At 39.0% G+C, this 13,109-nt stretch overlaps 1 protein-coding gene across 1 annotated transcript in view; it reads left to right on the top strand.

Annotated features, from left to right (window-relative positions):
* The window catches only part of lrp1bb (low density lipoprotein receptor-related protein 1Bb), a 172,887-nt gene that overhangs the window by 7,547 nt on the left and 152,231 nt on the right, over nt 1–13,109 (top strand). The window contains exon 2 of the mRNA XM_034561869.1: nt 9,082–9,219. Coding sequence (XP_034417760.1) covers nt 9,082–9,219 — 138 coding nt within the window. The remainder of the gene's footprint in view (nt 1–9,081; nt 9,220–13,109) is intronic.

Raw genomic sequence — 13,109 nt, 5'->3', positions numbered from 1 at the left:
TAACAACACTGAGATGAGTGCTGTTCATCTCACAGTTTTACAATCGCCGGGACTTGACTTTTAATGAGCATGCATCAGTAAGATTGGCCTTTTATTTATTTATTAATCATAACTAATGGGTAGTCTATGGATAGTGAAATGCCTTCTCTCATGGCCGCTCTATAAACATGGTCAGAGACCAATAATTATTTCAAGAGAACTGGGTTAGTGCCAGAGAATATTTAGAGTAAAATACATGCCCTCCCACTTGCTGCGTGTAGTACACTCTAACCATGGTCCTCATTAAAGATGCCTTCAAGCCCAAAAAAAGGACTTATTTACTTGTTTATAGTCAATTGATTTACACTATAGTTTGAGCCCTGAGACTCATTACGTGGCGTGAAAGCAAAGTTCAAGGTTTTTCACTGAAACTATTACAACTAAATGGAAGAATCCAGAGCCAAAGGAGGACATAACTGCTCCTCCATTTTATTTGAAAGACATGTGGAGAGTTCGCTTCGTCATGTACATACAAAATTCAAACCGTATTTTAAACTGCTCATTTTACTGCCTTAATCAAAGTTAACTGTTGTACCGATAACAAAACAATTAGTAGCAGTAGTAGTCGTCAAAGAAGCATACTAGGAATACTGTTAAAAAAAATAAAGTGGAGCATTTAGCGATTAAGGAGCCAAATACTTCCCTCAGGAGTTGTTGGAGACCAAAGCAGAGCTAAAAGACGAGTGAACTTTTGACGTAAATGGCAACTAGTGCATAATAAGGTCAATATTGTGGTTAACACTTGTTCACCTGCCCCCAAGTGCTGCTTACATTTAGATGACTTCATGACAATTGTCTATTTATTTTGTCTGTGATAAAAGAATGCCAGCATTAAACACAACACTGTAAATTATCCTCCTAATGAGATCATTCCTCTCTGTGAATATTGGTTTTAGCCTCTCTGACTACAATATACTGTATGTATTATTCATTTGAAGCTGGCCTCAGAACAATTAGATTAGAACATTTGCATAATGGTTGGTCACAAAAGTATCTCTATTGACTAATTATGTCGTTGTTTTCCAAATACTGATAAATTGGCCTTTTTGCTGGTGTTTTTGCGTGGCATTTCTGAAGTGCAGCTTTACATTGTCCCGAGGCGAATCACTCCTCTCTGTGGACTGATCTATTGATTCGTTATTATACAGTAGAGCCAGGATGTCACGGATGCCAACACCTGGCTTCATTCCACCGAACAGTTGCGAGATTCTTCCTCTCTTTTGTATATATATTTTTTTTTGTTATAGATTTGATCGAATACTCCGCATAATTTACAGCAAATAATAGGCTATTGCACACAATACATTAGGAGTCGCAGGTGCTCTGTGATAGTGTTTTTCATGATTTTGCTCTCATTTACTGCAAACGGTGTGTATAACATGTAGCAAATAATACTGATGTGCATTTCTAAGGTAGCGGATCAATTTTGAGGGATACAATTTATTGTGCAATGACAAATCACTCATTTTTAAATGTTAATGCAACAGAGTAAAGGTTCAGGTTTTACATCAAGAGGAAAAGGCGAATATGTTATTTCTCAAATTAGTAACCTTGGATGCTGTCTTTAAGATGGAATACACATACAATGCAAATCTGACATTATGCAATAACATAGTGGTGTATTCACCCAGCAGTCTGCTTTTAATAGAATTGTCTTGTGTGAATATATTGAAGAGGGTTGACGCAACAAAAACCATAACGGCAATCATATCCAATACATTTAGCCTTTTCTTGACTTGATCATATTGATGCAATATATTGGCATAATACAATGATGATGATAATAATAGTAGCAAACATAGCAATAATAATAACAATGATTAAATCAATTAAAAAATATTACAATTAAATAACAATTAGCAAAGGAGCTACATCTGAGAAGAAGTACAATAATAATTAGAAACAATCTACAATAATATATAAAAACAATCAAATCAATAAATTACAAGTTAAGAACATGTTTATTAATGGTTTTAAGATACAAATGAAAATTCAGGCCATGACCCCTTTGAATAATGTTCATTTATAATAATATATACATATTATTTACGGTTGTCCAAATATGTTTTTAAGAAGGATTTAGAAGAGAATGAAGAGTTTGCCAGTCTGATGTCCTCAGGGAGGTGGGGGCCCTTACACAATTATGTCCATATTCTTTTATTTACATTTTGCCAAACATCATGTGGTGTAATCATAAACATAAAATAAACAAGTAAGGATGGGATAATCTCTCCAGACATGCATTTTAAGCTTTTAAGGCTGCAAAGGAACACAAGCTATTGCAAACTAAAGTACCTACTACTGTTCAGTTATTAGTGAAGCAATGCCATTAACTTTCGAAATAAAATATTGGTAAAAGGCAATTGTTTTTCATGTGACTAGACCAACACTGCTAGCAAATTGAATGTGAAATGATTCTTTGTTTTATCCATTAAGGGTATTAACATTTATGACGGCAGTGGTCAACAATGTATGGGACACGAAGCCAATGCAGTACAACACAGAAACGCAATGATCCTCAACATACGGAAAAGGCATATTGAATGTTCTTAATTCTCAGTTTGGCCTCGGTCCAAGTCAGCACGTGTTTTGTGTGCAGAAGACCAGACTGAAGGTGTAAAGCTGCCGAAACAAACACATGTCCTGGCAGAGCTTCACCAAATGCTGACCATGTGTTTTCACAAACATGCAAAGTCAAAACGTGTTTTCCCACCAGAGAGTTGTCCAGGGCCTGCTGTGCCATTGGCTGCTCCTCAGCAGCACCATGTGAGTAGTCAGTCGACTGATTGCTCATTGTCCTGTCGATGCTGAGGAAGTACTATACATAATCATTCATTTATGGCATCCACGTCTTTCTCTATGTGTATTGAAAATCACAACATGTAAACCTGAGGTCATACAGTTAGTTAGTTTCTTTCTCTGTCTGTGTAGAAGCTCAGTCCCGAGAGGTTCCAGCTAGTGGAAAGGTTTGTCTGAGGTCAGACAAATGCAGCGAAAAATAAGCTCTTTTGGTTGAGTACATAATTTCAAATGGCAAGGAGGTAAAGGTCACACAGGAAAATACTTCAATAGCCCTTCATATTTGTGCCTTTTGAATAGCAGAGCATGTCAGGGAACATTTTAGTTTATAACTGTCAAAATGTGCCCCACTGAAACGTAGTTCACTTTGTTGCCATGGAAGTCAGTTCCACATATTTTGGTTGATGCACTCTGTTCATGACAGCAGCAAGATAAGTCGTGCACCACCACATATCAGGAATTTGTCCATGGATTATTTGCCTTTGAGATAGGAACCAAGAGCTGGGTACAAACAGCCCAGGTACTCAAATCAAGCTGAGATACGAGGAAGATGGCTCGACAGCGCTGCTGTTGCATGAAAGTTATAAATATGTCATCCCTTGCCATCAGTTATTCAAAATAAGCCACAACATCACGAAGCTGTGACATCTTATAACCCAAACATCCTCAAGCTTTAAGCCTGAAAATAACAATGACTTCACCGCAGTCAGACGACATACAGAGAGGACGAGTTCACGGTTTTCCATGACTTCTTGATGCTTTAACTCGCATTAACACACACAAGGAGGCAAACAAGCAGAATAAATGAAATATTCATGGCTTGTTCACTTTAAATGTATTCTTCCACACCAGTGACGCGGTTTATCAACCCACAGATTAATGTTAACAACATTGAGCCACTTCTGTCATGGTTTGTTTTTACAAACTGCTGGTCCATGAATTTTGTGAAAGTTAACACTACTGTAGCAACTAATTACTACAATAGTTAACAGTGTGTGTTGGCAAAGTATATCATTCACACATGGTTGAATAATTTTCACTTTATACATATGAGAAACTCTAACGAAACCACACAGACGGTTATAATCACTGCATATGTTCATTGTGGGAAAATGTCTACACTGTTACAGTATAGGGAATAAACGACTCTTCTATCAAACAGTTACATCTAACCCAAACGCAAACAGAGGCTGAGAGTGTGGAGTAAATAAAGGATGTGTTGTGGGAACCAAGGGTGATGAGGATGGTGAAAGGTTGAGAGGAGCTGAGCTGAGCAGGCTGATGAGAGTGAAAACGTGGCGGGTGCGATAGCTCAAGGTTATGGTAACAAGCTGCTGAGGTAGGCTGGCAGGTAGAGGAGTCGTGGGTAATGATTCAGGAGACGCAAGGAAACAAGAGTAAGTTCAAGTAAATCAAACCGCACGAAGAAATAACCCTGATTGCGTCCAAGAACGGCAAACTTCCACCGCGGTCGCAACAACGACAGAACGAGGCCGATGTGCTGCCGAGTGACGAGCTTGATGGAAGGCAGGTGTTTGTAATCAGTGGCAACTGGAGGCCGGGAGAGGAGCGCCGTGCCCTCACGCCCCGAGGACACGCAGCCCGATTCTGATCCCCCACACAATGCCATACAGGCAAGTAAATACATCAAATATACCCTTGTATAGAAATACAGAACACTTTACAATCAAATTCACACAAAAAGACGACGTATTTATAAAATATTTATTATTTTTTACAGCAACTGTAACCCCACAATTTAGTATATCTTGAACTATGTAATAACACCACAATCATTCACTGCAATAATTCAACTGTGCAACACTGTAAATTCAAACTAATATTCTTATTTATTTGTACCATTCTTGCATTTTTACATACATATATGATTTACATATTCCTTATTTATATTATATTCTTATTATATATAGTATTGACATTATATTGTAGTGTAATGCTCATGTTTTTACACGTTTTGCAGATATGTTCTGATAATCTCTGTTATATATGACTTCTCTAAAATGGGAGCCACTGTAATGTAACGCCATTCATATATTCTATAAAGTATTTATATTTCTGATATTCATTTATAATTTTCTTGTGTGACAGAGGGAAGTTTGTCCTGAAGCTTGTAGCTGGTATTTTTATACCTTAGTCCCTAAAGAAGGGTACTTCATTCATCTTTGAGTGTGACTACAAATGGAGTTTATTCTGTCACGAAGGGAGAGGGTGGAGGAGTCAGATTGGAAGTAGGCCGGACTGACATGTCCAGGGGGGAGGGGCAAAACGCATGGGTGACTACTTTTAAAATACTGCACCATTTGGTGTATTGGTGTCATGACCAGATCCAGATGAAACTGCACTGCAACATTTTTTTAAATATTTTTGTCATAATTACTTTTTTGTTATAAAATACATTTTAGATTTTACATGACCATAGGAACAATTTTAGCAGAAATTAATTCTCCCTTCCAGCAAACTTTTTCTCTCAAAGTAAAACTTCTTTGCTGAGGTCATATATTCAACAAGACTTATTTGATATAACTGTGAAATTAATTTGTTCCGAAATGCAAACAGTACCGCAAACAGTACAAATAGACTTCCTCATCAAAGTCCATGCTGCTTGGCTTTACACCGTCATAGAGGTGGTGCTGCTCTGTCTTGTCTGGACGTTGAGTGTTGAAGCGTCAATCGTCTCACGGTCGATGAGAGACAGTTAGCAGACCTGCACAACACATCGATTGTCCCGAGTCTTGTTGTGCATCGGCGCTCGTAGAGCTCAGAATTACAAGCTCAGTTCAAATTCTATGCACCAAATGCACATTTAGTATTTTGAGCACTGCAGCAATTTGTTAAACAGTTGGACGGTACTGGTCAAAGTAGTGCAGCGAGTAAAAGCTACTGCTGTCTCCGCTGTTTCTGACATTTTGGCTTCGGTTCCGATTCACCAGAATGATCATCATCATGTTCATGAGTAGATTAGTGATTTATATCATCATCATAATAATGAGAGTGCATACAACTATGTCAGTGTAATTGTGGGATTGACCACTGTTGTAAAGGCGCTATGGGAAGTCTACATCGCCTCAGATCAGGCATCAGGCTGCTAATTTGATCATTCATTTAAACCGTCAATCAAGAAAATGCAATTGTCATTTCTTAGGGATATGATGAATTCCTCTACATGGAAGTTCAAGAAGCTCCTCATGCTGACAGGTTATTTTCTTGTAGGAAGTCATTATTACGCACAAACTGGCAATGGTTTAGATTAACATGATTATCATAATGAACATAGCTGCTTAAATTCCCCTCTAAAGTCTCTCTTTTGACATTTATTAATAGAGGTATTAGGTTTGCCAAGCAGATTCCTCCTCATTCAATCCTCAGAGTAGACGTACAGCAGCATGATTTTTAATTACGCCCTACAATCTAAAATCTAAATAATTTCTTAGAATTCTTTGCTGAAAATTATGTATTAGGTATGAAACGCATATTCAGTGCAATTACAACACAAATATGGGTTTACCTGCAGCAGTGCCAGTAATATGTGTGCAGTATTTAGACTAGATGGGAATGTAATAAGGCGTTAATAAATATTGATGATGGACTTGAATGTTTCATGCTTTACCTGCATAAGCATATCACGTTGCAATCTTTTCTTGGCTTACATGGGGAACACCTTCTTTTCCACGCAATGTGTTATGATTAAAATGGTATTTAAGTGTGTTTGCCCATTTCATCTCTTGGACATTATTAATTTATCAAACCATTACTGGAACATTGCAATTTTCATCTGAAGTGATTGAAGATTTATACATCAGGAATTGCCTAATACAACCGGGACCTGCAGTTTGTTCTATCTGTCTGTTTACAACTACGACAAATAACCGCAGTGCGACTGTAGTTTTGCTCCGGTATTTTCTTCCTCAACAAGTGAAGAAGTTAAGAAAGACGGGGGCGTCAAGCGTTGAAGATAGCAGGGACAATAGTTGGGCAGACTGTCCGGAGATTTAACGGCCGAAGAGCTGGACATATTCAGCCGCAAATATCTGGACATCCCGGATGAGGTCCGCTGAGATGGGCAAGAGTTTGCTGGCTCAGCTCCCTCCGCAGCGGGCTCTCATCCCGGCTCCCCGTTGGGCGCACTGGAGGCTGATGACGACGAGAGATACAAAGCTGCGCATTTGTGGCTTTCTCCATCTCCACCATGGCCAGGCATCATTCTATTTAGGTCGTGATGTATGGAGGCCAGATGTTTGGTCATTTCTAGCGTGGGTCTGATCTCAACCCGAGATGCCAGTCTAATCAACCAGAATAATGAACTCCTTGGTGGGTTTGCACGCAGGATGTTTGTTTAAAGCGCCATTCAGCACCTTGGATCTGGGAATCTGAGGGGAGAGAAGCTTGAGTCGCTATAGCTGTCTATGGAGGATGGCGTTGTGCTCGTCCCCGTTTGTACGACTTTGTGGCATCATCCAACACACTACAGTAGTCTGGGAATTGACGGAGAAGCTCTGAATACCTCAGCTGTTGAGAGACCATCTGTGTACCCCTGCATGACAGATCAGAGCCACTGAATATTCATGCACCATCCCTCCCCTTATCACATTAGATTAGAACCCATGTGGCGAGATAGCAAGGGGAGAGGCTGACAGCGCTGTTACGTTGTCAGAGACCCTTACAGCTCTGTGTTAAATAGCACATTTGCCAAATGGACATGTACTGTTGTGTGAAACTGGGGGGAATGTTGTGCGTTTACTTTTAGTGCAGTGAGTACAAGTTTCCTACGTGTTTTGAAATGTACGTCAGTTTAACACAAGGACCCACCATGTATTGAGTTTGATTCCAAATATGTGTGAAATGTCAGCAGTTCTTCCCTTTTCAGTTTTATAAAATGAACACTGAAATACAAGTCAAGTGTGTAAATAATACATTGTACACACTTAACATTTCCAAGGCCATTGATGACATGTTGAAGATGGAATCCTCATGTTATACTGTATTTATGTTCGGGTTACAGAGTAAAAATCATTGAGAAAGCTAGTTAACCCTGTATAAACCTTTATATATTTGTATATGCATGCACTGAACTGTATTTTCTAGAGTTAAAATTGTTTTGTATGAAATGTCTGAAAGGAGCACAGCTATCAAATGAAAAGAGTGCTTCAAAGACATTTTGGATCCCAGCAGATGAGGCTGCCAATTTGCTCATTTATGAAATATGAACTCTCAGAGACAAGGTCACTGATATTTGACTTACCTAAATATGGCATAGAAATGGTGTGAATCACTGGGTCTCGAAGAGATGGCCAAGAAATACTCATTAAAGAAGAAGCCTCTCCCGCAACGCTTTCAAAGCAATGAAAATGCTTTGGAGGAGAAACTAATATGAGTCATTATTGTGTCAATACAGATTCACAACTACTTCTACATATCCCGTCCGTAAATCAGCAGTGGATGACAGTCCTCTTTGTAATGGCCACATTAATTGCTGCATCTCTTGCCTTACAAAGTAGAAATGGATGCTCTCAATAAGTAACTGCCCAGTCAAGATGGTCCAAGTGCGCGTGGATGTGAGTTCCTAAGGGGGGGGGGGGGGGGGGGGGGGGGCTCCGGGGATTCGGACAGACCCCATCGCATGGGTGATAAATCTTCCCATTAAGTGGCTGTAGCGGCACATTGGTAATTGATATCAATGTAGTTAAGGTGGAGATATGACACATTTACAGTGCTGGTGCACTGGTCAGCTGTGTTTTATGTGCTCCTGTGGCTGCCATATGAATGAGGGTCACCTATGTGCCTCATGAATCCTTAAACAGCTGCTCTCCGCTGTTTGCCTGGCTGGCAGGGAGAGTTGGCTAGTTTGTTATTGGACTCCACCAGTGCGTCTGCGAAGCAGTGTGGCAAACATCTGTGCAAAGAACAATGCTGTGTGAAATATAAATATATTTGCATATGCATAGGTTCGCCCGCTGCTTTAAAAAGGGGTCTTGAAGTATCAGCACTTTGTATTTTTTGCAGGCAAACAAATTTCCTCCTGCAGGTTTTTTTTGACGACCTTATTAAACGATAATGACAATGAAACATGCAAATGTATTTCACATATGGTCTCCCAATGTAAGTGCAACTCCATATGCTGAGAAAACCTTGTTCAAGCACGTTTAGCTTTGCATTGAACTGATATTGTTCAAATAAATGGAGCTACAGGTTTGTTTTTTACACTTTGTCGTTTGTCTTCTTTAGGTGCGCAGGAGGTGGTGATCAGATGCCCCCTCAATCACAGACAGTGCATCGGGACAAAAAAATGTATTCATTTCAATAAACTCTGCAACGGGGCTAGAGACTGTGAGGATGGCTACGATGAAGGAGTTCACTGTCGAGGTAAGAGTTAATGATGCTTTCACAAACTGATTCCTTTTCGCCTTGGGTTTAGAATTCATAAATTCATACGTATCCTCATTATCATGTTAATTAATCAGTTCACGCTAATTTTATTTGGGTTATTAAGATTGTGGGATTTATTTTACACATTAAATCTGCATTACATTTGTAAAATATATATAGCTGTGGAAAAACGCTCTACTTTTACGCACAGTTAATAAAGATCATTATTATTCCAAACTTTAATCAAGTAAATTTGAGCGTCTGAACGTTTTTTATGATAATAGGAGTTCAGAGACTCTTTTCACATTCACTTAGATATGCATTGCTCAATCTTTCTATCATTGGGAACACATTCAACTCTCAATTCATGATGGTTGATGATTTAGCTAATTCATGAAATGGTGACATGAGCTGGCACTTTCTAACTTCTGTGGTAGAACTGGTTGCCAAGGATAATTCTCATCACCCTTCCTCTCAGAGCATGCAAGAGACTCAGCAGGACAGTAGCACCAGGTGATGTGTTGTACACAAGGTCTGGCGGTTGCTCTCACTCTTAGCAACTATACCAAGCTGCTCCGGACACCTGGCTTCTGTGTGACGGCAGCATCTGCTTTATGATTGCTGTTGCTTTAGCACAACAGTAGCCCCTGTCTTGCAGGGACCGCAACCTTTTTTTGACTGTACGACTCTGTGTGAGTGCTAGGTGCAATGATACACTCTCTGATTCACAGCGATGAAGAGTCCAAGACGGAACTGAAAACTTGTCCTCCAACGTCTCACTCCCTACTCTGTTGCTTGCATTGAAGGAGTTGCTTGGTAGAATGCCTCGGACCAGAGAATGGCATTTAATCGAGCTTGATTAAAGTGGACGCAACATTGTAACAGTATGCAGTTTGATTTAACATTCCCCATTCATGTTTATAGATCACTTAAAAATGGATGTACATACATTGATTCTCTACAACCGTTCTTTGGGCTGCAATAGCTTACATTTGATACCATGTTCTGGCTACTTTCCACATCTGCTGAATTGTTGCTAAGCTACACCAAATGGTCTTCAGGGTTAATACCTCAAGGTCTGCTCATCCAACCAAGCAGGATAGAAGCCTGGTTCAGGTTCTGTGTTCATGTCATGTCAGGTGTAATGAAAACCCCAAACCACACCTGCTGGAGTTGCTCAGGTCAACCGAGCTAGAACGCGCTGGCAGTGTTTGCAGGTTCCACGTGCCGCACCGCAAAAGTGTGCAGCAGTACTAAGTAGCCATAGTGATAATACATTTACAATGCTTGCAAATTGTAAATTAATCTCTCTATTACATATCCCCCAAATGGAAACCAATTAGACACTACTCTAATATAGTTCTAGCATACAATTAAACTAAGCCTCACCTATCTCTATCTTACTGGGAGCACTAAGGAGTCACTGCATTAGCCACTGGCTCTTAGAGAAGGTACAAGGTATGGAGATGGAAAGAAGATCAGACAAAGATGTTTTAATGGAATTTGTTTCAGATTTTTTTAATTTGCAACAGCACGAAGACTTCGCTAATGTAATTCAGTGCAGCTCGCAACCCAAGAGTAAAGAAAGAGGAACTGAGTACAGAAAAATAATAAAGCCAACCATATTTGTATATCTCAAAGACTCGAGACTAAAATAAAATAATAAAATATGTCCTTTAGCTCTTGTAAATTACAGTATGTTCAAATAGTAATAAAGACATATTTGTTGCTAATCAGAAATATAATTAATGTATCTCATAATGTCTTACTTTAAAACTTTTTATTTTGTTATTTGATATTACATTTTGTTGGCTTGAAAAAAATAAATAATTGTAAAGTAATCTGTATGCTGCATTTGTTGGTGTAATAATTTTGGTCTTTTCACAAGAGAAACTGATGCTGTAAAATGATTTCCCCTCTCTGCGACGAGTTAAATGCCACTCTTGAATTACCAATAAATCCAGAAGCACATGTGATTTCCTATGCATCAGCTGGACGTGCTGATGTTTCCAAGCCCACGACTACCAAACAGGAGATCTGCAGCATATTTCATTCTGTCACATTCCATCCTGTCTTTCAGTTTTCGTCTCACTGAAGAAGCCACCGTAAAGCAACCAACATTCATTTGATCTAAATAGGCGGCAAAATCTGTGTAGATATTACATATAAATATAAATACACTTTTTCAAGATTTCTAATGAAATTTGAGTAAATGTTTTTTAGTTTTAATAGATGTGGATTCACTCAAACTTTATAAATCAAGATGCATTTCAGTAAGTGGTGATGCATTTTAGTAAATCACACATTTTTCCAGTCTTTTCGCCCCTTGTTTCCAGTCTTTTCCTCTTGCCCCAAAATAGTATGTATTATCTCATTAGGTGCCAATAGTTTTTTAACCAAACTCTCTATGGCTCCATGGCTGCCATAACTCACATATGCTTTTGTGTTGATTTTCCATAGTCATCCACTTTCCATAACTTTCTCATAATCAACCCTAATAAATAACCTTACTATGGACTTATGTAGACCATAGATTATCTGACATTGCTTTTCACAGATTTATCTACACTATATTGGCCTTATCTTCGTTGTCTGTCCTTTTGTGATACTGCTGTGAGTTCCACACAGCACCTTGCATGGAATAGTTATGGCAACGGTGTATTCTAAATGTCAGCTAATACAATTAGAGTAAGATTGATTCTTTGTCTTGTAAATTTGTTGTCTTTCTATACACATTTTATATTTAGTGTTAAAGATACAGATTATATTAATTCCAGTATATTAGCTCCAACCTTCTGCTCCTTCACTCAGGGACACACACTGTGCAGTAGGCTTTGTCCCACACGGACAGACCAAACTCATTGGGAAGCAGGAGAAATTGAGGTCAGCAAAGAGAAGTTTTAGGCAACCAGCTGGGTCTCTTACAAAACTTTTTTTTCCCCCTCCCGTTCCTGCCCACCTCTTATGAATATACATGCTGAACATCCCGAGAGGCCTTGATATGAAGGTGCCCAGATGGAAAACCACCTAACTCTTTTCGTTCACCTTGAGGAAACTTGCTCATTCTTAATCACATGCTCATGGCTCTGCCGTGGGATCTCTGAAGTGCTTTCATTGAGGAAGACAAATGTCAGACTTAAATATACACAAATTGGCTTCAGAATTTATATGTTATCTTAAGGTCAGTCCCAGAATATGGTCTTCAACAAATATCTTCCAAATGTACCTGGTGAGTAAAATGAAAGACATGGAGCTGCTTGGAAGCGTTGTCAACCCGTATAAATTGGCATTAGGTCTCTTCTAGATATTATGAAATGAAAGCTTAATTCTGATGCCAGGCTCAATCCATCTTTGTTAATATATTTTACTCAATGTTTTCGATTCTTCATAATAGTTCATTCAGTCACCATTTTATTTTTGCCATTGAAAGCAACTCAAAAAATCAGTTTTTGTTGTGGGAACAAAAAGTGATGACAAAACCATTTTGCATTCTGCGTTTTTGAAACTGTGATGGAACTCTGCTGGAGACTGTATCATGACTCAATTACAGCCGAGAAAGATCAGTGATAGACTGAAGCCAACTCAACGCTGTCACACTGCTGCCTCTAAGTGAATGTCAGCAATACAACCGTGACTATAGTATCGGGAAATTACATAAGGTTATGATGAAAACCCAATTATATTTTGCTCAACACTTCATTTACTATTACACTATGCCACAGCAGTTATAGTCTCGGTTTTTGCATAACTGATGCTTCACTAATTCCTGCCGCCCCTTAAACGCGTAATTATAGCGTAGCATCGGATCAGAAATAGGGTCCTAAATTGCCGTCGTTTGTGCCCGTATGCCATATATGGGTTCCCTGGTGAAACAGTCTTCATGTACA

This window comes from Cyclopterus lumpus, chromosome 21 (genome assembly GCF_009769545.1).
Source record: "Cyclopterus lumpus isolate fCycLum1 chromosome 21, fCycLum1.pri, whole genome shotgun sequence".
NCBI lineage: Eukaryota > Metazoa > Chordata > Actinopteri > Perciformes > Cyclopteridae > Cyclopterus > Cyclopterus lumpus.
The sequence above is the reverse complement of the archived record's forward strand: the minus strand, read 5'-3'. Positions and strand labels throughout refer to the sequence as shown.